Below are 27,701 nucleotides of genomic sequence, written 5' to 3'. Positions count from 1 at the left end.
CCGGAGTCTGGTTTAGCGGTTGACCCTTCAGACCACATCTACTTCCGGGGGACAAGCATTCAATCCGTCTCAGACATTCCTGTCATTCCTGTCTGTGCCCCTAATTACATCCCACAGCCCAAAAAGTATGTAAGAATCATATAACATTATAAATCTACTGACTCCCCCATGTCCTGACCTTGATGGAGACCTTGGTGTCCTTGTGGGCCAGTTTGAGGGCGTTGTGGAACACCTTGAGGTCCTCCTCCAGGGCTAGCGTGGCCGCAGGCAGCTTCTGCTGGTCAGGCTCCACGTGCTCCGCAAGCCGCACTGGTGAATCAATGAACAGCAGCTTCTTGCTCCCCTTCAGGCCTGTCAGCAGTCTCTCGTGGTACTTAGTGTACTCCCTCACCCACGTGTTGCAGTTGTAGATGTAGATGGCAGCCACGTTCTCGTAGGCGAAGCCCGGGAACACCACAAACCACTTGGACAGGAAGTCAGTCTTGAAGCGGTTGCTGGGTCCGGCGTGGGTCAGGTCCACCACAATCTCATAGGGCTTGGCGTAATAGGGCTTCAAGGTCAGCAGCACGTGGTAGATGAGAAGGTCACCGTTGATCTGGCCCGTCTTGAATCTGGGAGGGTAAAGAGGGACGTCACAGGAGCATTGGTGGTTTTCATTGTAATTTAAATAAGGTGCACAAGACAGGAAGTGTGTGTTATGCCAACCTGATTGCGTCACAGTTCAACACTTGATTCGATAGGAAAATGACAGACAGTGTGAACTGGATTAACAAGCAGACATGGGCTCTCAAATCCTCAAAATGTTCTACAGCTGCACCATTGAGAGCATATTGACTGGCTGCAACACTGCTTGGTATGACAACAGCACCGCCCTCGATCGCATGGCGATACAGAAGGTGATGCGGACAGCCAAGTACAGTCGTGGCCAAAAGTTTTGGGAATGACAAATAATAATTTCCACAAAGTTTGCTGCTTCAGTGTCTAGATATGTTTGTCAGATGTTACTATGGAATACTGAAGTATAATTACAAGCATTTCATAAGTGTCAAAGGCTTTTATTGACAATTACATGAAGCTGATGCAAAGAGTCAATATTTGCAGTGTTGACCCTTCTTTTTCAAGACCTCTGCAATCCACCCTGGCATGCTGTCAATTAACTTCTGGGTCACATCCTGACTGATGGCAGCCCATTCTTGCATAATCAATGCTTGGAGTTTGTCAGAATTTGTGGGTTTTTGTTTGTCCACCCACCTCTTGAGGATTGACCACAAGTTCTCAATGGGATTAAGGTCTGGGGAGTTTCCTGGCCATGGACCCAAAATATCGATGCTTTGTTCCCCGAGCCACTTAGTTATCACTTTTGCCTTATGGCAAGGTGCTCCATCATGCTGGAAAATGCATTGTTCATCACCAAACTGTTCCTGGATGGTTGGGAGAAGTCACTCTTGGAGGATGTGTTGGTACCATTCTTTATTCATGGATGTGTTCTTAGGCAAAATTGTGAGTGAGCCCACTCCCTTGGTTGAGAAGCAACCCCACACATGAATGGTCTCAGGATGCTTTACTGTTGGCATGACACAGGACTGATGGTAGCGCTCACCTTGTCTTCTCCGGACAAGCTTTTTTCCAGACGCCCCAAACAACTGGAAAGAGGATTAATCAGAGAAATGACTTTACCCCAGTCCTCAGCAGTCTAATCCCTGTAACTTTTGCAGAATATCAGTCTGTCCCTGATGTTTTTCCTGGAGAGAAGTGGCTTCTTTGCTGCCCTTCTTGACACCAGGCCATCCTCCAAAAGTCTTCGCCTCACTGTGCGTGCAGATGCACTCACACCTGCCTGCTGCCATTCCTGAGCAAGCTCTGTTCTGGTGGTGCCCCGGTCCCACAGCTGAATCAACTTTAGGAGACGGTCCTGGCGCTTGCTGGACTTTCTTGGGCGCCCTGAAGCCTTCTTCACAACAATTGAACCGCTCTCCTTGAAGTTCTTGATGATCCGATAAATGGTTGATTTAGGTACAATCTTACTGGCAGCAATATCCTTGCCTGTGAAGCCCTTTTTGTGCAAAGCAATGACGTCGGCATGTGTTTCCTTGCAGGTAACCATGTTTGACAGAGGACGAACAATGATTCCATGCTCCACCTGCCTTTTGAAGCTTCCAGTGTTATTCGAACTCAATCAGCATGACAGAGTGATCTCCAGCCTTGTCCTCGTCAACACTCACACTTGTGTTAACGAGAGAATCACTGACATGATATCAGCTGTTAATTTTGTGGCAGGGCTGAAATGCAGTGGAATTTTTTGGGGGGGGGATTCAGTTCATCTGCATGGCAAAGAGGGACTTTGCAATTAATAGCACTTCATCTGATCACTCTTCATAACATTCTGGAGTATATGCAAATTGCCATCATACAAACTAAGGCAGCAGACTTTGTGAAAATGTATATTTGTGTCATTCTCAAAACCTTTGGCCACGACTGTACATCTCCCTGCCATCCAGGATCTCTATATCAGGTGGTGTGAAAGGAAGGCCTGGAAAATCATTAAAGACTCCAGCCACCCAAGCCGTAGACTGTTCTCTCTGCTTCCAGTCAGCAAGTGGTACCGGTGCATCAAGTCTGACACCAACAGGCTTCTGAACAGCTTCTATCACCAAGCCATAAGACTGCTAAATAGCTAACAAAATGGCTACACAGACTTTAACCCTTGTATTTTATTTTTGCAGCATCTCTATGCACACTCATAGGACTCCACACACACACACACACATTTCCCTGCACATTGTAAATACTGTATGGTATTGGAACTGACCCTGTATTTTGCTTCTTACTTTCTTGTGTATTTTTGTTCTACCTTGTGTTATTTGTAGTGCTACATTGATGATGATTACTGCATTGTTGGGTTTGGAGCTTGAGAGAAAGGCATTTCACTGTACTTGAGCACGTGACAAACTTGGAACTTGAGTCTGCAAAGACAGAAATTAGAAACAGATAGGAAGAATGACTGATGTACAGTAAATTACAGATTTGAATGGCTAATGTACAGTAAAATGAATGGCTAATGTACAGCTTTCAATTAAATATTTGGTTAATAACAGAATGAATAAATAATTAAATTATTCTGACAATGCAAGACATTCATTTGTTAAATAACGTCTACCTATAGTAGCATTAGTAGGAGGAGATCGGTGTGCCTTGTAAGGATCCGGCGACGAGTGGCTAATCTGCTAAAGTTTTCATCTATATTCTTTGTAGCTGTCTATTTACCACCTCAAACTGATGTTGGCACCAAGACTGCACTCAATGAGTTGTATACAGCCATAAGCAAACAGGAAAACGCTCACCATAGGCGGTGCTCCTAGTGTCCGGGGACTTTAATTAAAAGGAAACGTAAATCCATTTCTACCAGCATGTTAAATCTGCAACCAACCAGAGGGGGAAAAAAAAAAAAACTCTAGACCACCTTTACTCCACACAGCAGTACAAAGCTCTCCCTCGCCCTCCATTTGGCAAATCTGACCATAACACTATACTCCTCAGTCAATAAAAAAAAGTGGTCAGATTAAGCAGATGCTAAGCTACAGGACTGTTTTGCTAGCACAGACTGGAATATGTTATGGGATTCTTCCAATGTCATTGAGGAGTACACAACATCAGTCACTGCCTTCATCAATAAGTGCATTGATGACGTCGTCCCCAGAGTGACTGTACGTACATACCCCAACCAGAAGCCATGCATTACAGGCAACATCCACACTGAGATATAGGGCAGAGCTGCAGTTTCAAGGAGCGGGACTCGGAAGCTTATAAGAAACCCTGCTATGCCCTCCGGCGAACCAGCCAACAGGCAAAGCACCAATACAGGACTAAGATCGAATCGTACCACACTGGCTCCGATGCTCGTCGAGTGTGGCAGGGCTTATAAACTATTACAGAGTACAAACAGAAGCCCAGCCGCGAGCTGCCCAGTGACACGAGCCTACCAGACGAGCTCAATTACTTCTATGCTCGCCTCGAGGCAAGTAACGCTGAAACATGCATGAGAGCATCAGATGTTAAAGACGACTGTGTGATCACACTCTCCGTAGCCGATGCGAGTAAGACATTCAAATAGGTCAACATTCACAAGGTCGCATGACCAGACGGACTACCAGGACGTGTACCCCAAGCATGCGCTGACCAACTTGCAAGTGTCTTCACTGACATTTTCAACCTCTCCCTGTCTGAGACTGTAATACCAACACCAAGGTAACCTGCCTAAATGACTACCAACCCGTAGCACTCACGTCTGTAGACATGAAGTGCTTTGAAAGGCTGGTTATGGCTCACATAAACACCATTATCACAGAATCCCTAGACCCACTCCAATTTGCAAACCGCCCCAACAGATCATGCCATCTCTATTGCACTCCACACTGACCTCTCCCACCTGGACAAAAAGGAACACCTGTGAGAACGCTATTCCTTGACTACAGCTCAGCATTCAACACCAAAGCTCATCACTAAGCTAAGGACCCTGGGACTAAATACCTCCCTCTGCAACTGGATCCTGGATTTCCTGACAGGCCGCCCCCAGGTGGTAAGGATAGGTAACAACCCATCCGCCACTCTGATCCTCAACGCAGGGGCCACTCAGGGGTGCATGCTCGGTCCCCTCCTGTACTCCCTGTTCACCCAAGACTGTGTGGCCAGGCACGACTCCAACACCATCATTCAGACAAAGAGGACCAAACACACCCCCATTCACATCGACAGGGCTGTAGCGTAGCAGGTTGAGAGTTAAAACATGTTGAGGCTAGGGGACAGTATTTTCACTTTTGGATGAAAGGCGTGCCCAGAGTAAACTGCCTCCTACTCTTTTCCAGATGGGGATACATGCATTGTATTACTACTGATGGATAGAAAACACTCTGAAGTTTATAAAACTGTTTGAATTATGTCTGTGAGTATAACAGAACTCATATGGCAGTCAAAAACCTGAGAAGAAATCCAAACAGGAAGTGAGAACTCAATTTAGAAAACAGTGCCATTGGATGTCCACCTTAGACATGGATGAGAATGCACTTCCTAGGGCTTACAAAATATGTCACCGTCTTTAGATTCTGGTTGTATGATTCTACTATAAAGGCGGGGCTCATAATAGCTCTTTTAGTGGGTGGTCTGGCAGAAAGCCTCGGTTTCATTACGCGCGGTCACAAGAGAGTGTTCTTGCGTTCCTATGCTTTTCTTCAGACAATGAAATTCTCCGGTTGGAACCTTATTGCTGATTAATGTTTAAAACATCCTAAATATGGTTTGCATACATCATTTGACTTGTTTCTACAACCTGTAACGGAACTTTTTGAGTGTTTGTCTGGAGGAATTGCTCGTGCTTTTTGATTGAATGCTGGGCTGAACAAGATAACAAGTGGCTAAATTATGGGCTTTTTGGAACTTTATGGAACAAATCAGTCATTTATTGTCGAACTGGGATTCCTGGAACTGCCTTCTGATGAAGATATTCAAAGGTAAGTGAATATTTAGTGTTTTTTGTAGCTTCTGTTGACGCCAAAATGGCGGCTATTTCTTTGGGTTCTGAGCGCCGTTCTCAGATTATTCTTTTTCTGTAAAGCTTTAAAAAAAATCTGACACAGCGGTTGCATAGAGGATACATTTATCTTTAATTCTGTGAATAACACTTGCATCTTTTATCAATGTTTATTGTGAGTATTTCTGCAAAATCACCGGATGTTTTGGAATCGAAACATTACTGCACGTAACGCGCCAATGTAAACTGAGATTTTTTTTATATACGCGCCAATGTAAACTGAGATTTTTAAAATATATATATATGCACATTATCGAACAAAAACACACAATACATGTATAACATGATGTCCTATGAGTGTCATCTGATGGAGATAATCAAAGGTTAGTGATTCATTTTATCTATATTTATGCTTTTGTGAATGTGAAATATCGCTCTGTGTTTTGGAATTTGGTGGTCATCGAACATAAATATATGTTGTGTTTACGCTGTAAAACATTATTATAATATTTTTTTTATTATTATTTTTTTAATAAATCGGACACGATGGGTAAATTAACTAAATGTTTATCTTTCATTTGCTGCATTGAACTTGTTAATGTGTGAAAGTTAAAAATATTCTTTAGAAATATTTATCAGCTGAATGGGAGGGCGTGTTCCCTTCAGGGAACTGCTTGTGCCCCCCTAGCCCCAACAGGTTTTAAGTTCCTTGGTGTCCACATCACAAACAAACATCCAAGCACACCAAGACAGTCGTGAAGAGGACACGACAAAACCTATTCCATCTCAGGAGACTGAACTGAAAATATTTGGAATGAGTCCTCAGATCCTCAAAATGTTCTACAGCTGCACCATCGAGAGCATCTTGACTGGTATGGCAACTGCTCGACCTCCAACCGTAAGGCACTACAAAGGGTAGTGCGTACCTCCCAGTACATCACTGGGGACAAGCTTCCTGCCACCCAGGACTTCTATACCAGGCGGTGTCAGAGGAAGGCCCTAAAAATTGTCAAAGGCTCCAGCCACCCTAGTCATTAACGGTTCTGCACAGCAAGCAGTACCGGAGGGCCAAGTCTAGGTCCAAGAGGCTTCTAAAAAACAGCTTCTACCCTCAAGCCATAAGACTCCTGAACATCTAATCAAATGGCTATCCAGACTATTTGCATTGCCCCCACCTCTTTTACAGTGCTGCTACTCTGTTTATTATCTATATAGTCACTTTAATAACTCTACCTACATGTACAGTTGAAGTCGGAAGTTTACATACACCTTAGCCAAAGACATTTAAACTCAGTTTCACAATTCCTGACATGTAATCCTTGTAAAAAATTCTGTCTTAGGTCAGTTAGGATCACCACTTTATTTTTAGAATGTGAAATGTCAGAATATTAGTATAGAGAATCATTTATTTCAGCTTTCATTTCTTTCATCACATTCCCAGTGGGTCAGAAGTTTACATATACTCAATTAGTATTTGGTAGCATTGCCTTTCAATTGTTTAACTAGGGTCAAACGTTTTGGGTAGCCTTCCACAAACTTCCCACAATAAGTTGGGTGAATATTGGTCCATTCCTCCTGACAGAGCTGGTGTAACTGAGTCAGGTTTGTAGGCCTCCTTGCTCGCACACGCCTTTTCAGTTCTGCCCACAAATTGTCTATAGGATTGAGGTCAGGGCTTTGTGATGGCCACTGCAATATCTTGACTTTGTTGTCCTTAAGCCATTTTGCCACAACTTTGGAAGTATGCTTGGGGTCATTGTCCATTTGGAAGACCCATTTGTGACCAAGCTTTAACTTCCTGACTGATGTCTTGAGATGTTGCTTCAATATATCCACAATTTTCCTTCCTCGTGATGCTGATTTATTTTCTGAAGTACACCAGTCCCTCCTGCAGCAAAGCACCCCCACCACATGATGCTGCCATCCCTGTGCTTCACGGTTGGAATGGTGTTCTTCGGCTTGCAAGCCTCTCCCTTTTTCCTCCAAACATAATGATGGCCATTATGGCTAAACAGTTATATTTTTGTTTCATCAGACCAGAGGACATTTCTCCAAAAAGTACGATCTTTGTCCCCATGTGCAGTTGCAAACCGTAGTCTGGCTTTTTTATGGCGGTTTTGGAGCAGTGGTTTCTTCCTTGCTGAGCGGCCTTTCAGGTCATGTCGATATAGAACTCGTTTTACTGTGGATATAGATACCTTTGTACTTGTTTCCTCCAGCATCTTCACAAGGTCCTTTGCTGTTGTACTGGGATTGATTTGCACTTTTCACACCAAAGTACATTCATCTCTAGGAGACAGAACGCGTCTCCTTCCTGAGCGGTATGACGGCTGCGTGGTCCCATGGTGTTTGTACTTACGTATTATTGTTTATACAGATGAACGTGGTAATTTGGAAATTGCTCCCAAGGATGAATCAGACTTGGAGGTCTACAATTGTGTTTCTGAGGTCTTGGCTGATTTCTTTTGATTTTCCCATGATGTCAAGCAAAGAGGCACTGAGTTTGAAGATAGGCCTTGAAATACATCCACGGGTACACCTCCAATTGACTCAAATGATGTCAATTAGCCTATCAGAAGCTTCTAAAGACATGACATCATTTTCTGGATTTTCCCAAGCTGTTTAAAAGGCACAGTCAACTTCCAACCCACTGGAATTGTGATAGTGAATTATAAGTGAAATAATCTGCCTGTAAACAATTGTTAAAACAATTACTTGTGTCATGCACAAAGTATATGTTCTAACCGACTTGCCAAAACTATAGTTTGTTAACAAGACATTTGTGGAGTGGTTGAAAAATGAGTTAATGACTCCAACATAAGTGTATGTAAACTTCCGACTCTACAAATTACCTCGACTAACCGGTGCACCCACACATTGACTCTGTACCAGTACCCCCTGTATATAGCCTTGCTATTGTTATTTTACTGCTGCTCTTTGTTACTTTTATTTATTTTCTTTTTAGGTATTTTTCTTAAAATTGCATTGTTGGTTTATGAGCTTGTAAGTAATATCTACACATGTACGGTCTACACATGTTGTATTCGGCGCATGTGTAATTATAAACACTTCTCGTCTCAACACAGCATGTTTCCACTCCTCTCAACAGCCCACCTGTTGTAGGGTGTTAACCATAGTGCTTACTCTCTGGCTTCTGTGTGACCAAGCTAATCATCACACACACACACAAACTGATATACAGGTAACTTCCAAAATAAAGGAAACACCAACATAAAGCATCTTAATAGGGCATTGGGCCAGAACAGCTTCAATGCATCTTGGTAAAGTTGGCATAGATTCACAAGTGTCTGGAACTCTATTGGAGGGATGCGACGCCATTCTTCCATGAGAAATTCCATCATTTGGTGTTTTGTAGATGGTGGTGGAAAACACTGTCTCAGTCGCGGCTCCAGAATCTCCCATAAGTGTTCAATAGGATTGAGATCTGGTGACTGCGAAAGCCATGCCATATGCTCATCAAACCATTCAGTGACCCGTGGATGGGGACATAGCCATGGTAGCCAAAATAATGGGGAAAATAATGGCCTGCCCAGCATTTTTATACATGACCCTAAGCATGATGGGGTGTTAATTGCTTAATTAAATCAGGAAGCACACCTGTGTGGATTCAAGGGCTTTCAATATACTTTATATCCTTCGTTTACTCAAGTGTTTCCGTTATTTTGGAAGTTACCGTTAGCTTCAAATAAAGCAGCAAAAGGAGAAGTGAGAGCGGTACAGGAAACATATCATTACTGTGCGAGCCTGATGAAGGCTTCTCTCACACCCCTTCCCCCCCAGACATTTCTTTTTTAGAACATTTCTCACACATACGGCTGTTTTTTAAAATCTTGGCTGGCTTCTCCCGTGTTACGAAGTACCACAAACAAACTTGTCAACTCCGTCAAGGTAAGTGACATTAAACATACTTAAGAAGAGAAAAAAAGTTTGGAAATAGTCATTCAAAAAAATAAAAAATTGTATAGTCTATTATTTTGAGAATCTAACTATAAGGAAATTCAACAGTGAGATTTTGTTCATCATACCCAGAATGTGTAGGTTATGGTCTATATTGACCAGAATGTATAGGTTATGGTCTATATTGACCAGAATCGCTTGAGCTACATTTTCTGGGAGATAGAAATTGCATAATATCAGTACATTTAAAAAAAATGCGCTGGTCTAAACTGGAAGTGAACATTGATCGTCAATGATCTAAAATATATTCTGGGCAAAACAAATGAATAATGGTTCAAATTAATCAAGACGTGAAATCTCAGATGAGAGCGTTGATCTCAGACTGCTGATTGAAACAGACAGTATGGAAACTGACTCACACATGAAATCACAATAGGAACTGTTACAAAAAAAACAAGCACAAATTAAGATCATATTATACATTCTGAGAGTCACCAGTCAAGCTCACTCTTTTTCTCACTCTTCCCCATTAGAAATATGAATGGCTCCCGCGTCTGCCTCTTGCTGTACAGTGTAGTACTAATGGGATATGGGGCTAGCCCTGAAACAACCATGGGACCATCTGTACCTACAGGTTTAACCACAGCAACAAATCAAACCTCACCTACACACTCCACTTGGGCAACATCTGCAACCAACATCCCAGCAACCACCAACATCCCAGCAACCACCAACACACCATCCAGAGCCAATACTAAGGCCCATCCCAATCCCTGTGCCGACTGTCTGTTTAAGTGTCTGTTTAAGGAGATGGATGGCACCATCCTGCTGATAGTGACGGGTTGCCTGGTGGTCCTGTGTACCGTCCTGCTGGTCTCCACCGTGGTGCTGTTATACCAGGTGTTCCACCTGAAGCACCAGCTACGTAGCAGCACCATCAGCAGCCACCCTACCCGTAGCAACGTAGACCTGGAGAGTGGTTCTGGGCACTGGGGCACTGGGCAGAAGACCAAGGAGAGGCCTGGCTCTGAGCCCAGTGAGACCAGCCTGATGATGCCAGAGCTCAGACAGACGCAGGAGGGGCAGAGGGGCAAGGAAGAGGAGCCAGAGAAGTCAGTCAAGGAGCAAGGGAAAGATGAGACGGCGAAAGCCAAGCCCAAGAAGAAAGAGGAGGCAGCCACAGCTAACGTCACGTCAGGAAGTGCTGAAAATGGAGCGGCGACCCCCAGCCAGGAGAGCCCAGTCACCACCAACCAGCCTGCAGAGCCCTCTGACCCCGCAGCCACAACAGCCTCTTCTTCCTCCCAGGCCTCCAGTGATGTGGTGGTGGGGTGAGGTGCGCACTCATGGTGACCTTCTCAGAACACATACTGATTGGTACAGCACAGTTTTATACAACAGCTTCTATTGACATGCCCTAAAGAGACCATCTGCTTTCGCACTGACAGGTGTTTGCGTAGACAAATAGAGTGATTTTTCAATACCACAGTAGCTTTTTTTCATTTGTATTTTTGAAAAACAAAAATAAGTATTTGTTCAAATGTAGAGCATTCCTCGTGTCACTGATCAGAGGAACTGACTCCTATTTTGTCTAGTGGATATATTCACAGCTTGCTTGTTGTCACATTTCACATTTCCCTCACTTTTTTAGACATTGTAAATGCAATAGAAATGCTGTTAATATGACAAAAGCAGAACCAACCACCACTGAACTGTAGTAATCAGGTCAAGTAGAGAGACTGCGTTTAGAGGATTTTAAGCATCAAAGCTCTTCCAGAAACACTCACAATGTATTACTACAATTCAACATCACTTTCTTGGTCCTTTTCTCTACAGTAAAGAAGAATTCAAATGTTTCTACTCTAGCTCCATCTATCCTTTGTATACACCAATAAAGAATTACGACACCTTGTCAAGTGCTTCCTGAGTGCTTCTCTGCTACACAGAGTGTGTCTGAGAGACAGCTAAATGTGTGTGTGTGAGTGAGAGAGAGAGAGAGAGAGAGAGAGTGTGCAAGACCATCCATTACAGAGCGTGTGAGGCTGGGCATTAGTAAGCAGAGCGAGTCAGTCTCTGCTGGGCAGTACCACTGGGCTCTCAAAGAATGCCCTGTTTTCACTGACCAGAGAGGGAATAAAACAACGAAGCAGCACAAAACCACATTCTGAACTTCCACACCGCCACGGATCCCTTCTTTGTGTTCCCAGCGTCTTTCCCAGATAATTATTCAGCTACTTATGGCTGACAACATGATGAATGCTTGGATGTATTGCATGCCAAGTCTAAAATGGGTTGTCTGTGATGACATAATACTGACACCAACATCAATCCAAATTCAAAGGTTTTCCATTACAGCAATATTTGTAGGGGGGGGGGCTTCAAATTAGGTACATAACTATTATAGTAAATATGAAAAACATTGCTGTGCCATAAAATCAATTCACTTCCATGGTGCAGTGAGTCAGTGGAATTGTATTGGTAGCTTAATACAGATAAATGGAAAGAGGAAGGTGTGGGAGAGAGAGAGAGAGAGGAAGAGATTTATTTGAATGAGTAAAAGGATAGTGATTATGAAACATTGGCATCAGCAGCCCCCAGCTCCTCAGTCATCAATAGCTATGAGCCGCTCTGCATCCCTCTACTCTTCTCCTACACCCCTCCCACTTTCCCCCTCCCCAAGACACACACACTCTTGCCTGCACAGAGTCGGCAGTGGCTGCTCAAGCAGTAGGAGCTTACACTGTTTAATGCTCCCTGCATCACTGAACCTAAAGGACAGAAGAAGAGACATATCCTCCTAACAGTCCATCCTCCAGAGAAGAAAGAGAGATGCAGGACAAAACCAGGGGACAAAACAGCCTCAGAAGGTAAGGAGGGAAAAGGAAGAGGGCGTTAAAAACAGTGAATGAGCGACAACCGGTCAAACCCAGGAAAATCCCTCATCAGCATTGCAGCAGCCACTCCAGTGTTTCAGGAGACAAAGGCAGGAGCTCAGCCTGGGCTGGGGACCACAGAGGAGAGGAGAGACTGGAATGCAAAGATGAGGAAAAGGTGAGTGTCTCTACTCTCGCACACCGATGGTATCAAATAGAAAAACAAGAAAGTAGCAATGCACACACACACACAACCTTACATACATGACCGTGGTGCTACAGTAACAATATCTGCACTGCTCACAATACATCCTCTCTGACTCTGGCTTGCTGTGGGACTGTCCGGTGTCTCCGTCCTCTCCATAGTCATTTATAAAACCCATCTAGTCAGCCTGTTCTAGTAAGAACAACTCCCTGCTCAATAGCTGACACTGACTAACTGGGCTATATATCGAACAGGCTAATTAACATCAGTGAAATGGGACAGCAGGGAATTCCCACCTCAAGTGAACTACAACCATCTTCTAAAAAGGTATCCCCTACAGACTAATAACCCAAGCCAATCAGAACATCCTCTTCAAAACAATCTACAAGCCATTGTAGTCAAAGCATGACACTGCCCACTAGTCTGTTGCTAGGGAGGATGGTGGAACTCCCTAAATAAATAGGTCCCGGACTGTAGGCGTTAAAGACAAACGTTTAAACCCTACTCACATACTGTGTTGCATGCATGAGCATGCTGGAGAAGGTATATCTGCAGCACTGTGACTGACTGAGTGCATCTCTACACACACTGCCTGATTCCTATACCTGCATAATTTTTGAGGTCACAGTCATGTTGGTACAGTGCATGTACTGCCTCCATGTGCCAGATATTAAGGATCCTCCATGGGAGAGAGTTGGGCAGAGCAGAATGGGAGCGAGAGGGGCAGAGCAGAATGGGAGAGAATTAGATCTGAACTGTGGTCTCTAGTCAGTTCAGCAGCCTCTACTCCACTACTGGTGCAGTCTGCCTCTCATTCATTCACACTGCTAGTTCTTGGTCTTCTACCTACGTGGACTATAATAAGGTTTTACTACTAGATGCTGCTGATATGTAGCCTAGCTAATAAAGTGGGTTTGCCATCATGTTTCTAACCCATTCCTCCTGTGTTTCAAGGCGTGTGCTACTGATGCCCCACAGTGGCCCTCCCCACTGTGTGGCCATGCTATGGCTGTTGATGCTGCTGTGTCTCCAGGCCCTGGCTGTCTGCCCCCCCATGTGTACCTGTAACCGCAGCCACAGAGAGGTGGACTGTTCCTGGAGGGGCCTGAGGACGCTGCCCCTGGGCCTGCAGCACAACCTGCACTCCCTCAACCTGTCTCACAACCGTATCCATGACCTGGATGGCCAGCTGAGTACCTTCGCCCACCTCCGCACCCTGGACCTGTCCCACAACAGGCTGGTCCGCCTGCCCACCGCCCTGCCAAAGGCACTGTGGGAGCTCCACGCTGCAGCCAACCACATCCACCTACTGGACAAGAATGACACGGCCTACCAGTGGAACCTGCGGGTCCTAGACCTGTCCAACAACAAGCTGGAGCGGGCCGTGTTCATCAACAACACCCTGACCAGCCTACGCCTGCTCAACTTCAGCAACAACCACTTCTGGACCGTGCCCACCAACATGCCAGCCAGCTTGGAGACCGTAGACCTGTCCCACAACTCCCTGGTGCAGATCCTGCCTGGCACTCTGAATCGGATGTCCAGGCTGACCACCTTCTACCTGCACTCCAACCGCTTCTCCTCTGTGGGCCCTGAGGCCTTCAGCCAGCTGGGCAGCCTGAGCCTCCTCTCCCTGGGGGACAACCCCTGGGCCTGTGAGCACCAGACCAACATCACCCACCTGCTGGCCTGGCTCCAGCACACGTCCACCCGCGTGCTTGGCTGTCCCTGCCACACTAACCCTGTCTGTGGAGAGCCCCACCCGGCCAGGACTGGAGGATGGCACTTTGCCTCCTACACTCAGCCTCCCCTGGCTGCTGGTACTCAGGAGGAGAGGAGCCACCCTCCTCCCCCAGAGGCCCTCACCAGGTGGCCTTGGTACCTGTCCAAGTCTGCCCTGCTCAACACCCAGCTCCACACCAGGAGAGCCCCAGGACGCCCCATTGGACCAGAGAACAACAACCTCTTCACAGACCACTACCCGTTCACTTCAACCCCACTGGCCATTTCCACCCTGCCCACTGACAGGTCCCACACCGAAAGCAGCACGTCAACCACAGACGACACCTTCATAAAAGACACAACCTTTACTACTGACAGCATCTACACTACAGATGCAGCCTTCACCACGAACAACCCCTCTACCATCCCAAGGAGAACGGCCACCCTCCGCACCAGGAGTGTCAAGAGGGCCAACCAGGGTGGCTCCCCGGACCACAACACCAGCCCAACCCCCAGCGCCAGGTCAACACTCCCACTAGTACTGAACCTGTGGCTCCTCCTGACTCTCACCCTGTACGTTCTCTGAAAGTTAAATTAAAATGTCTGGAGTTAATGTCCTTGTCAGTCTATTGGACAACTGCACGAACATACACGAATGAGTGTCATTAAACCAACATTCTGTTTTCTTACCATTCTGAATACTGTGTCAAACACTTACACATCTCTCAAACTAATCAATAACATATGACATGCACAGGTAGCATCGATGTACATTTTACACTACCAGTCTACCACCGTACACATCATTATTGGGATGTTGAAAAATAAAGTTTTGCTATTCACTATGTGCATAACTCTGTTTTCATCGTTAACTTTTAATAGTTCCTTAATGGCCCGTACTTCACCTCCGAGATGTGTTTGCCTGTTTCTTGACTATTAAACAAGTTATTTCCAAACATTCTATAGGCTATGACCTTGACTCAGCAGCAGGTGGCACCATACTGTACCTTTGTTTCTATTGGCACCACAGTGAGAGAGAGTGAGTGAGTGAGTGAGTGAGTGAGTGAGTGAGTGAGTGAGTGAGTGAGTGAGTGAGTGAGTAGATGAGTGGATGAGTGGATCTCAGGTAGAGACAGCATTGTGAATTTCAATTGGAAAGGCTCAACAAAAATAATGATGTCATTAGCCAGGTACAATAAAACCCCTCATCCCAAACTGTTGGCTCTTCTACAATCTTCACCACTGCAGGTGAGAGGATTTACTTTGTTCACAAACCACTGCAGGTGAGAGGGTTTACTTTGTTCACAAACCACTGCAGATGAGAGGGTTTACTTTGTTCACAAACCACTGCAGGTGAGAGGGTTTACTTTGTTCACAAACCACTGCAGGGGAAAGGGTTTACTTTGTTCACAAACCACTGCAGGTGAGAGGGTTTACTTTGTTCACAAACCACTGCAGGGGAAAGGGTTTACTTTGTTCACAAACCACTGCAGGGGAAAGGGTTTACTTTGTTCACAAACCACTGCAGGTGAGAGGGTTTACTTTGTTCACAAACCACTGCGGGTTTACTTTGTTCACAAACCACTGCAGGTGAGAGGGTTTACTTTGTTCACAAACCACTGCAGGGGAAAGGGTCTACTTTGTTCACAAACCACTGCAGGGGAAAGGGTTTTTGTTGTTCACAAACTACTGCAGGTGACAGGATTTACTTTGCTCATTTATTTATTTATTTTACCTTTATTTAACTAGGCAAGTCAGTTAAGAACAAATTCTTATTTTCAATGACGGCCTAGGAACAGTGGGTTAACTGCCTGTTCCGGGGCAGAATGACAGATTTGTACCTTGTCAGATCGGGGCTTTGAACTTGCAACCTTCCGGTTACTAGTCCAACGCTCTAACCACTAGGCTACCCTGCCGCTCATAAACCACTGCAGGTGAGAGGGTTTACTTTGCTCATAAACCACTGCAGGTGAGAGGGTTTACTTTGCTCATAAACCACTGCAGGTGAGAGGGTTTACTTTGCTCATAAACCACTGCAGGTGAGAGGGTTTACTTTGCTCATAAACCACTGCAGGTGAGAGGGTTTACTTTGCTCATAAACCACTGCAGGTGAGAGGGTTTACTTTGCTCATAGCAACAGGTAAGTGGCAGAGATCTTTGAATGGTGCTGGTGGTCCTGTTGTTATAATTGGTGAGATGTTAATTGTGATAAATGTACTTGCATTCAAGTCAGTTATTTAAAATGTACAGCGACCTTAACTTCATAAATGTAACTATGTGTAATCTACGTAACCCCTGAAAACAACTATCCAGCATGAGAGGGCCATAAACAATAACTAGTAAGGCTGTTCAAATCTAACCTTTCTGGTAAAAATAGTTATAAATTGCTGAGGTGTAGTCACTTTTGGGGACACCAGCTCAAGTACATAGTACAAATAGAAAAATATCATATGATGCATTTCCTATTCAACAAAACTGTCTTCCCCCATCGCTGTGAACGTCACACAGAGCTCTGGCTTGGATTCCTGAACTCGTAATCTTTTCCATCTATGACAAAGAGAAAGTGCTGCTTTAAAAATCTAGGAAATCATTTAGATGAATGGCTATAAATCGATCTCTGAGTATACAATAGTGACCACTCTCTCCTTCTGCACTACGATGTAAGGATGGCAGGCATGTGCTTTGTCTGTGGCTGTGACGTAGGGTTCAGACAGAAGTTGATGGACAGTCGGAAGAACAAATGAAATGGAAGGAGGGACATCCCAGCTTCAAGTGGTTTCAGACTTCACATCCTATGCCACACAGGTACAAAAAAAATAGACTACATACAGTGCCTTCAGAAAGTATTCATACCCCTTGACTTATATTCCACACTTTGTGGCATTGCACCCTGAATTCAAAATGGATTCAATATCCCATAATGACAAATTGAAAACGTGTTTTTAGAAATAGTTGAATTTATTGAAAATGAAATACAGAAATCTCATTTACATGAGTATTCACACTACTGTGAGAGGGTTTACTTTGTTCACAAACCACTGCAGGTGAGAGGGTTTGTAAAAGCAGTCTTTCTGTGTAAATCTCTAAGAGCTTTCCACACCTGGAAGTGCAACCTTTGCCCATTATTCTTTTCAAAACATTCTTCAAGCTCTGTGAAATTGGTTGTTGATCCTTTCTAGACAACCACTTTCAGGTCTTGCCACAGATTTTCAAGCAGATTTAAGTCAAAACTGTAACTCGAATACTCAGGAAGATTTTGATAAGCAACTCCAGTATAGAGTTGGCCTTGGGTTTTAGGTTATTGTCCTGCTGAAAGGTTAATGCATCTCCCAATGTCTGGTGGAAAGCAGTAATTTTTTTTATCCTGAAAAACTCCAGTCCTTAATTACAAGCATTTACATTTATTTAACTAGGCAAGTCAGTTAAGAACAAATTCTTATTTTCAATGACGGCCTCGGAACAGTGGGTTCCTGTTCAGGGGCAGAACAACAGATATATATACCTTGTCAGCTTGGGGGTTTGAACTTGCAACCTTCTGGTTACTAGTCCAACGCTCTAACCACTACGTCACAGCCACTGCCGCATACCCATAACATGAATCAGACACCACTATGCTTGAAAATATTAAGAGTGGTACTCAGTAATGTGTTGAATTGGATTTTCCCCAAACATAACACTTAGTATTCAGGAAAAAAAGTGAATTGCTTTGCCACATTTATTTGCAGTATCACTTTAGTGTGTTGTTGCAAACAGGATGCATGCTTTGGAATATTTTATTTTCTGTACAGGCTTTCTTCGTTTCACTCTGTCAATTAAATTAGTATTGTGGAGTAACTACAAGGTTGTTGATCCGTCCTCAGTTTTATCCTATCACAGCCATATTTTTTTAAACTCTGTTTTAAAGTCACCATTGACCTTCCACTGAGGCAACTGAGTTAGGAAGGATGCCTGTATCTTTCTAGTGACTGAGTGTATTGATACACCATCCAAAGTGTGAACAATAACCTCACCATACTCCAAGGGATTTTCACACATACCAATAAGTACCCTTCTTTGCGAGGCATTGGAAAACTTCCCTGGTCTTTGTGGTTGAATCTGTTTCAAATTCACTGCTTGACTGAGGGTCCTAACAGACAAATGTATGTGTGAGGTACAGAGATGAGGTAGTCATTCAAAAATCATGTTAAACACTTATTACACACAGAGTGAGTCCATGCAACGTATTATATGACTTAAGCTCATTTTTACTCCTTAAATGATTTAGGCCAAAACAAAAGGGTTGAATACTTATTGGCTCAAGACATTTCAGCGTTTCATTTGTTATTAATTTGTCAAATTTCCAAAAACATAATTCCACTTTGACATTATGGGATATTGTGTGTAAGCCAGTGACACAAAAGAAATGATCAAATTTTCCAGATTGACTGGCCTTCATGTGTTAAAGTAATGATGGAATGTCATTTCTCTTTGCTTACTTGAGCTGTTCTTGCCATAATAAGGGCTTGGTCTTTTACCATCTTCTGTATACCACCCCTACCTTGTCACAACACAACTGATTGGCTCAAATGCATTAAGGAAAGAAATTCCACAAATTAACTTTTAACAAGGCCTTTTAATTGAAATGCATTCCACCTCATGAAGCTGGTTGAGAGAATTCCAAGAGTGTGCAAAGCTGTCATCTAGGCAAAGGGTGGCTACTTTGAAGAATCTCAAATCTAAAATATATTTTGATTTGTTTAACACTTTTTTGCTTATTTCATGATTCCATATTGATTAACAAGGCATGCTATTGATTAACCAGACATGATCTCCTATTATTGGTATTAATTTGCCATTTACCTTGAAACATTATTTTCTTACATTGTTGTGTCTAAATAGCTCCTATTTATAGCCTAGTGGCCTAAGTGCAACTGTCGAGTCACTGAGAAAGACAATCCGCTTGACGTCGAAACGTCAGTCACCTGTTCTCATCTGTACAATGGATTAAGGTGAGCTAAAATAAATTAATCTATGCCTTTTATTGTTGAGTGCTCCAACTCAATGCCTCGTTTTAAAATGTTTCCAGCATCAATGTTTCTGAATAAATGCATCATGATGAAGTGAATAGAGCATTTTGTTACTCTGTTGAAATGTGACAGTCTGCAGTTCTCACCTGCGTGTGATGTAGTAGAAGACAGGGTTGCCGTTCTTGGAGGTGCCAGCCTGGTAGAAGATGTTGAGGGTCTTCAGGGCTTTGAACTCCTCTTTCTCGTGTACCTGGTGTCTGAGGCAGCAAATACAAGATCGGAGGTACTTTTAGAGTACTAATAAAACAACCCCTGCCTCAGATACTATCATATCCAGTTTTATGAGACCGGCTTGTGACAGTGAGATCTATGTGATTAATAATAATTTGATGTGTGTACCTTGTCATAAATTCTTCAAACTTGGAGCTGGTGAGGTTGAGGCTGGACCAGTGGGTGTCAGCGACAGGTTTGTGCTCTGGGGGCCCCAGGTAGGCTAGGAGGGTGGCCATCTTGTCAAACGGCCGTCTCCCTACTGCCTTGTGATCCCTGAAGAAGAACAAGGAAGTGGTTAGCACGACAGACGTGTACTCCCCGCACAATGACACTGTACCAATACCCCCTGTATATAACCTCGCTACTGTTATTTTACTGCTGCTCTTTAATTATTATTTGTATTTTTTTTAAACTTATCCATCTTTTACTAAACACTTATTTTTCTTAAAACTGCATTGTTGGTTTAGGGCTTGTAAGTAAGCATTTCACTGTAACCTGTTGTATTCAGCGCATGTGACAAATACAATTTGATTTGATCCAGTCTACTCTTATAAGCCTCTCCCACACGCAGCAGGTACAGAGGTGTACAATAGTTTCAAACAACGTTTCATGTGAGCTGGGCTTATCAGATTGGTGTAAACAAATGTGGGCTTCAGTTCATCCTAAAGATCTGGGTTATGTAAAACATCTTTGTTAATGGTATTTATATGTTTAAATGAATGATTAGAATACTCAACCCTGAAACCATATAATTGTATGAAATTGATTAGAATCATAAAATTAATGATGTGTGTAGTTTTAGTCAGTAAAACAATATATCTGTACAATATGTCTCTATAGTATCTTAAACACAGACTGTCTGAGCAAAATTCGGGGCCACAGAGATTTGGTCTCACGGCCTCACCAGGGAGTGCTTCTTACGGTCTCTGTAATCTATGTCGGCTGGGTAGTGTAGAGAATTGCTATTTCTTATGCAGGAGACCAACCTACTGCTAAATATATGGCTATTGCATTGTTATAACTGAGACAACACATAGCAACGTATTTTCACAGTAAAGCCTGTGGGGTCCCCTACAGGATAGCTCCCGCATTACACTAACTGCCAAAACCAGCGCACACACATAATCTCCTCTCTAGTCGAACATTGTGTGACCAAGAACAGACAGGCCCGAAGAGGATTCTACGATGACGGACAGACAACTGAGCCAATGGCGGAAGACTACAGACTACACCCAGCCTGAACCAATCCAAAGATCCGATCTACTAGAATCAACCTACTTCCTGTTCCACATATAAGGGTTGTCCTGACTGTTAACGCTCTCTTTGCCTGCTGTTCCATACGAACTAACGGAGGAGCCGTAATTACGCTGTACTAGATATCTTCACTCTGAAATAAACTGTCGCTTGTCATTACAATTTACCACTTTGTCTGAATCGATCCTTGACCGGCTCACCCATCTACACATTTAATTACTAACAGTAGGGAGACAGTATGTGCGCAGGATACCTACTGTTTGTGTGGAAGTATGTGCGCCGGTATAAAATGGATGTCTTTGTATTGTGGACTTCAGAACGTTCTTGTGAATAAACATTTGACTATGGTAGGCTGGGCCACTGTCTTACAATCTTACATAGAAACAGATATAGCTCTTATAACATCGAAGTCGTCCCAAGCAATACAACACAACTCTGTTGGACTGTTCAACCCACTCACCTGTTGCTAGAGAGGTACTGTCCTATCTTCTCCTGGTTGTTCCACAGCAGCCGGTGCAGGGCCAGAACATTGCCATCACTGATGAAGGACAGGCTGTGGTTGACGGAGTCACTGGCAGGGCAGTCTGATGCAATGTCCAGGAAAAACCTACAACACAAAAGGACAAATGAACAAGATTCAGCTAGGCCTGATAGGTTAATGAGTATCCAATAAAAACATCCAATAGGTTTCAGTGAGGGAAGAGATCCTTATTTTATCATACCTTCTAGCTGCATCAAAGTTGCTTTTGACAAAGTCATTGAAAGGCCTCATGTGCTCCTCTTTGGTGAATAAAACATGGTTGGCAATGCTCTGCAGGATCTGGAAGAGATAAATAAAAACATGTCAACAACAAGGCAAGATCCTCAAATAGAATACACCATATGTGACTGAATTCAGGAAGGTGAGCTTACCAAATTTTCAAGACTGACTATTTTAACATTTTATAAAAGTGTAAAATAATGAAACGAAGAATTTGAGACAAGTAGGAGAAAAAGCCCTTAAATTATATATTTTCTTAGTTTACACCCATTCATCGTTCTCATCCTCTTAAGCTGTAGCCCCAATAACTTTTTTTAACCTGGCGATTCAGTTAAGAACAAATTGTTAGTTACAACGACGGCCTAGGAACAGTGGGTTAACTGCCTTGTTCAGGGGCAGAACGACAGATTATTACCTTGTCAGCTCAGGGATTCGATCTATCAACCTTCCGGGTACTAGTCTAGCAACCTTCCGGGTGACTTTAATGATTCACATGTAAACATATGAGTCAGAATGGCATTTCATAGTGTCATATCGTTTCTGTACCATACCGGGGTACACAGTATTCCTGAATGTGCACTATTTCAACAAAAATAACTGTACATACAGTGCCATCGGAAAGCATTCAGAACTCTTGACTTACAACCGTATTCTGAAATGGATGAAATAGTTTTTTCCCCTCAATCTACACACAATAACCCATAATGACAAAGCAAAAACAGGGTTTTAGAAATGTTAGCTAATTTATTAAAAACAAAAAACTGGAAATATCACATTTACATAATTATTCAGACCCTTTAGTCAGTACTTTGTTATAGCACACTTGGCAGCGATTACAGCATTGAGTCTTCTTGGGTGTGATGCTACAAGCTTGGTACACCTGTATTTATAGTTTCTCCCATCCTTCTCTGCAGATCCATCAAACTCCGTCAGGTTGGGTGGGGAGCGTCGCTGCACAGCTATTTTGAGGTCTTTCCAGAGATGTTCGATCGGGGTCAAGTTTGGGCTCTGGTTGGGCCACTCAAGGACATTCAGAGACTTGTCCCGAAGCCACTCCTGCATTGTCTTGGCTGTGTGCTTAGGAACGAGGTCCTGTTGGAAGGTGAACCTTTGCCCCAGTCTGAGGTCCTGAGTGCTCTAGAGCAGGTTTTTATCAAAGATCTCTCTGTACATCTTTCCCTCGATCCTGACTGGTCTCCCAGTCACTGCAGCTGAAAATCATCCTCTCAGGATGATGCTGCCACCACCATGCGTCACCATAGGAATGGTGTCAGGTTTCCTCCAGACGTGATGCTTGGCATTCAGGCCAAAGAGTTCCATCTAGGATTCATCAGACCAGAGAATCTTGTTTCTCATGGTCTGAGACTCTTTAGGTGCTTTTTGGCAAACTTCAAGCGGGCTGTCATGTGCCTTTTAATAAGGAGTGGCTTCTGTCTGATCACTCTAACATAAAGGCCTGATTGGTGGAGTGCTGCAGAGGTTGTTGTCCTTCTGGAAGGTTCTACCATCTCCACAGAGGAACTCTGGAGCTCTGTAAGAGTGACCATCAGGTTCTTGGTCGGATTCTTGGTCCCCTCCCTGACCAAGGCCCTTCTCCCCCAAATGCTCAGGTTTGGCCAGGCGGCCAGCTCTAGGAAGAGTCTTGGTGGTTCCAAACTTCTTCCATTTAAGAACGATGGAGGCCACTACATTCTTGGGGACCTTCAATGCTGCCGAAATGTTTTGGTACCCTTCCCCAGATCTGTGCCTCGACACAATTCCTTCGACCTCATGGCATGGTTTTTGCTCTGACATGCACTGTCAACTGTGGGGCATTATATAGACAGGTGCATGCATTTCCAAATCATGTCCAATCAATTTAATTTACCACAGGTGGACTTCAATCAAGTTGTAGAAACATCTGAAGGATGATCAACGGAAACAGGATGCACCTGAGCTCAATTTCGAGTTTCATAGCAAAGGGTCTGAATACTTACACTGTATGTAAATAGGGTATTTTTTATTACATTTGCTAAAAAGTTCTAAAAACCTGTTTGCTTTGTCATTATGGGGTATTGTGTGAAGATGGGTGAGGATTTCTTTTTTATTGAATGCATTTTTAGAATAAGGCTGTAACCTAACAAAATGTGGGAAAAGTAAGGTGGTCTGAATACTTTGAGGGCACTGTACACACACACACACACACCCCCCCCAGTCAAATGTTTTAGAACACCTACTCATTCAAGGGCTTTTCTACATTGTAAAATAGTGAAGACATCAAAACTATGAAATAACACATATGGAATCATGTAGTAATAAATCAAAGAATATTTTATAGTTGAGAATCTTCAAATAGCCACCCTTTGCCAATGACAGCTTTGCACATACTTGCTCCATTGCCAAGATAAACCATCCACCTGACAGGTGTGGCACATCAAGAAGCTGATTAAACAGCATGATCGTTACACAGCTGCACCTTGAACTAGGATCAATAAAAGGCCACTCTAAAATGTGCAGTTTTGTCACGCAACACTATGCCACAGATGTCTCAAGTTTTGAGGGAGCGTGCAATTGGCATGCTGACTGCAGGAATGTCCAACAGAGCTGTTGGCAGAGAAATGAATGTTCATTTCTCTTACTTAAACTGCCTCCAACATCGTTTTAGAGAATTTAGTAGTACGTCTAACCGGCCTCACAACCGCAGACCACGCCAGCCCAGGACCTCCACATCCGGCTTCTTCACCTGCGGGACGGTCTTAGACCAGCCAACCGGACAGCTGGTCAAACTGTGGGATTACACAACCGAAGAATGTCTGTACAAACTGTCAGAAAACGTCTCGGGGAAGCTCATCTGCAAGCTCGTCATCCTCACCAGGGTCTTGACCCGACTGCAGTTGTGCGTTGTAACCAACTTCAGCAGGTACATGCTCACCTTCACTGGAGAAGTGTACTCTTCACGGATTAATCCCGGTTTCAACTGTACAGGAAACCGAAATGGCAGACAGCGTTTACGGCATCGTGTGGGCGAGCGGTTTGCTGATGTCAACGTTGTGCTCCATGGTCGGTGGTGGGGTTATGGTATGGGAAAGCATAAGCTACGGACAATGAACCCAATTGCATTTTATCGTTGGCAATTTGAATGCACAGAGATAATGTGACGAGCTCGAGGCCCATTGTCGTGCCATTCATCCGCCCCCATCACCTCATGTCACAAGGATCTGTACACAATTCCTGGAAGCTGAAAATGTCCCAGTTCTTCCACGGCCTGCATACTCAGGCAGGACACCCATTGAGCATGTTAAGGATGCTCGGGATCGACATGGACAATAGAGCATTCCAGTCCCCTTTGTTTTGTACACTGCTACTACTCACTGTTTATTATACATGCAGTCACTTCACCCCTACCTACATGTACAAATTACCTCTAACCTCTACCCCCGCACATTGACCCGGTACCAATACCCCCTGTATATAGCCTCATTACTAACCTGTAGCCCAGCACACTGACCCGGTACCCCCTGTATATAGCCTCATTACTAACCTGTAGCCCAGCACACTGACCCGGTACCCCCTGTATATAGCCTCATTACTATCCTGTACCCCCGCACACTGACTCTGTACCACTACCCCATATATAGCAGTTATTTTAGTGGGTCACTTTTTTATATTTCAAATGTTGTTTATTTAGTAAATATTTTCTAAGCTCTTTTTTTTTAAACTGCGTTGTTGGTTAAGGGCTTGTAAGTAAGCATTACACGGTAAGTTGTTGTATTAGGCGCATGTGACAAATAACATCTGATTTGATATCCAGCAACTTCGCACAGCCATTGAAGATGAGTGGGACAACATTCCACAAGACACAGTCAACTCCATACGAAGGAGATGTGTCGCACCGCATGATGGTCACACCAGATACTGACTGGTTTTCTCCCATACCTTTTTTTTTTAAGGTATCTGTGACCAACAGATGCATATCTGTATTCCAATTCATGTGAAATCCATAGATTAGGGCCTAATGAATATTTAAATTGACTGATTTCCTCATGTGAACTGTAACTCAGTAAAACCTTTGAAGTTATTGCATGTTGCGTTTATATTTTTGTTTAGTGTACTTATACGCATTTTGGGGACGCACAAAACTATTTAGGCAACAGGGATCTTGATCCAGAACGGGATTGAATGTCACTGCTGTAACCAAGAAGCGTAACCTTGACATCTCGCCACTTAGCTAGCAAGTTAGCAAACCGAAAGAGTAGCTGGAGCCCTGAGCTGGATATCATTTTCTTGATACGTCTTAGATTCCTCATAGCTAAACTTAACTTATGCAGTGGTGTAGCACGCACCCCTGCAGCCTCCGCAAATAAACTAAAGTAAGTAACACAATGAAATAACAATAGTGAGGCTATATACAGGGGGGGGGGGGTACCGGTACCATGTCAATGCGCGGCTGTACAGGTTAGTTGAGGTCCTTTGTACATGTAGGTAGGGGTGAAGTGACTATGCATACAATAGATAATAAACAGTGAGTAGCACCAGTGTAAAAACAAATGGGGTGGGTCAAGGTAAATAGTCTGGTGGCCATTTGATTACTTTGTTCTTCTATCTTATGACTTGGGGGTAGAATCTGTTAACCTCTTCAACCTATGGGGGCGCTATGTCATTATTGGATTAAAAAAACGTGCCCGTTATAAGCACAATATTGTGTCACGAAAAGATGCTCGACTATGCATATAATTGGCAGCTTTGGAGAGAAAACACTGACGTTTTCAAAACTGCAAAGATATTATCTGTGAGTGCCCCAGAACTGATGCTACAGGCGAAACCAAGATGAAACATCAAACAGGAAATGAGCTGAATTTTTGAAGCTCTGTTTTACTATCGTCTCCTTATATGGCTGTGAATGTGCCGTGAACGAGCTTATTGCTCTCTGCCGTTCGTCCAAGATGTCTGCAGCATTGTGACGTATTTGTAGGCATATCATTGGAAGATTGGCCATAAGAGACTACATTTGCCAGGTGTCCGCTCGGTGTCCTTTGTCTAAATTGGTGCGCAATTCTCAGTGGCACTTTTTTTACCATGCGATACAGAGGGAGAAGCACACTTCCAGGAACGATACATCATTGAAGAGATATGTAGAAAAACACCTTGAGGATTGATTCTAAACAACGTTTGCCATGTTTCAATCGATATTATGGAGTTATTTTGGAAAAAGTTCAGCGTTTTTATAACTGAATTTTTCGGGGTTTTTTTGGTAGCCAAACATGACGCAGAAAACGGACCGATTTCTCCTGCACAAATAATCTTTCAGGAAAACTGAACATTTGCTATCTGAGAGTCTCCTCATTGAAAACATCCGAAGTTCTTCAAAGGTAAATGATTTATTGAATGTTTTTGCTGGTTTTTGTGAAAATGTTGCCTGGTGATGCTAACGCTAAATGCTAACGCTAAATGCTAATGCTAAATGCTAGTTTTGCTATGGTAGAGAAGCATATTTTTGAAAATCTGAGATGACAGTGTTGTTAACAAAAGGCTAAGCATGAGAGCTAGCATATTGATTTCATTTCATTTGCGATTTTCATGAATAGTTAACGTTGCGTTATGGTAATGGCCTTGAGGCTGTAGTCATGATCCCGGATCCGGGTTGGCTCGACGCAAGAAGTTAAGGAGCCTTTTGGTCCTAGACTTGGCGCTCCAGTACTGCTTGCCGTGCGGTAGCAAAGAAAACAGTTTATGACTTGGGTGACTGAAGTCTGACAATTTTGGGGGTTTTCCTCTGACACCACCTAATATATAGGTCCTGGATGTCAGAGAGCTTGGCCACTACCCTCTGTAGCGCCTTACGGTCAGATGCCGAGCAGTTGCACGGTGCAGCTGTAGAACTTTGAGGATCTGGGGACCCATGCCAAATCTTTTCAGTCTCCAGAGGGGGAAAAGGTGTTGTCGTGCAGTTTTCAGGATTGTCTTGGTGTGTTTGGACAATAATAGTTAGTTGGTGATGTGGACACCAAGGAACTTGAAACTCTCGCTCCACTACAGCCCCGTCAATGTTAATGGGGGCCTGTTCAGCCCGCCTTCTCCTGTAGTCCACAATCAGCTCCAAGTTTGTAATTAAGGCATATTAGCGCTTATTTATTTTTTTAACAGCCCTACTGTGAACTAGGAAATAGTGTCAAATGCCTACGATGCT

General features: G+C 43.7%; 3 protein-coding genes across 7 annotated transcripts in view; 2 read left to right on the top strand and 1 right to left on the bottom strand.

Annotated features, from left to right (window-relative positions):
- nf1b (neurofibromin 1b) overlaps nt 1–27,701 on the bottom strand; it is a 78,096-nt gene that overhangs the window by 22,606 nt on the left and 27,789 nt on the right. For all 5 annotated transcript variants that reach the window (XM_029670741.2, XM_029670743.2, XM_029670744.2 and 2 more), the window contains 5 exons: nt 21,498–21,595; nt 21,236–21,382; nt 19,648–19,794; nt 19,395–19,505; nt 179–611 (listed from right to left, as the gene is read on the bottom strand). In XM_029670741.2, the coding sequence (XP_029526601.1) occupies nt 179–611; nt 19,395–19,505; nt 19,648–19,794; nt 21,236–21,382; nt 21,498–21,595 (936 nt within the window). The remainder of the gene's footprint in view (nt 1–178; nt 612–19,394; nt 19,506–19,647; nt 19,795–21,235; nt 21,383–21,497; nt 21,596–27,701) is intronic.
- LOC115135726 (uncharacterized) lies at nt 9,294–11,354 on the top strand. The gene is made up of 2 exons (XM_029670748.2): nt 9,294–9,433; nt 9,976–11,354. The coding sequence occupies exon 2, from the start codon at nt 9,980–9,982 to the stop codon at nt 10,775–10,777; it is 798 nt and encodes a 265-aa protein (XP_029526608.1). The 5' UTR covers nt 9,294–9,433; nt 9,976–9,979; the 3' UTR covers nt 10,778–11,354.
- LOC115135725 (oligodendrocyte-myelin glycoprotein-like) lies at nt 12,269–14,908 on the top strand. Its single transcript, XM_029670747.2, has 2 exons — nt 12,269–12,493; nt 13,475–14,908. The coding sequence occupies exons 1-2, from the start codon at nt 12,348–12,350 to the stop codon at nt 14,826–14,828; spliced, it is 1,500 nt and encodes a 499-aa protein (XP_029526607.1). The 5' UTR covers nt 12,269–12,347; the 3' UTR covers nt 14,829–14,908.

Source organism: Oncorhynchus nerka, linkage group LG10, assembly GCF_034236695.1.
Source record: "Oncorhynchus nerka isolate Pitt River linkage group LG10, Oner_Uvic_2.0, whole genome shotgun sequence".
In the NCBI taxonomy this organism is placed as follows: Eukaryota; Metazoa; Chordata; class Actinopteri; order Salmoniformes; family Salmonidae; genus Oncorhynchus; species Oncorhynchus nerka.
This window is presented reverse-complemented; position numbering and strand designations above follow the sequence as displayed.

Bases quoted from the DNA above. Each gene is read 5' to 3' on its own strand.
- LOC115135726 (XM_029670748.2), top strand. From the start codon at position 9,980: ATGAATGGCTCCCGCGTCTGCCTCTTGCTGTACAGTGTAGTACTAATG.
- LOC115135725 (XM_029670747.2), top strand. From the start codon at position 12,348: ATGAGCGACAACCGGTCAAACCCAGGAAAATCCCTCATCAGCATTGCA. The intron at 12,494-13,474 runs GTGAGTGTCTCT...CTGTGTTTCAAG, and splicing joins AATGCAAAGATGAGGAAAAG to GCGTGTGCTACTGATGCCCC.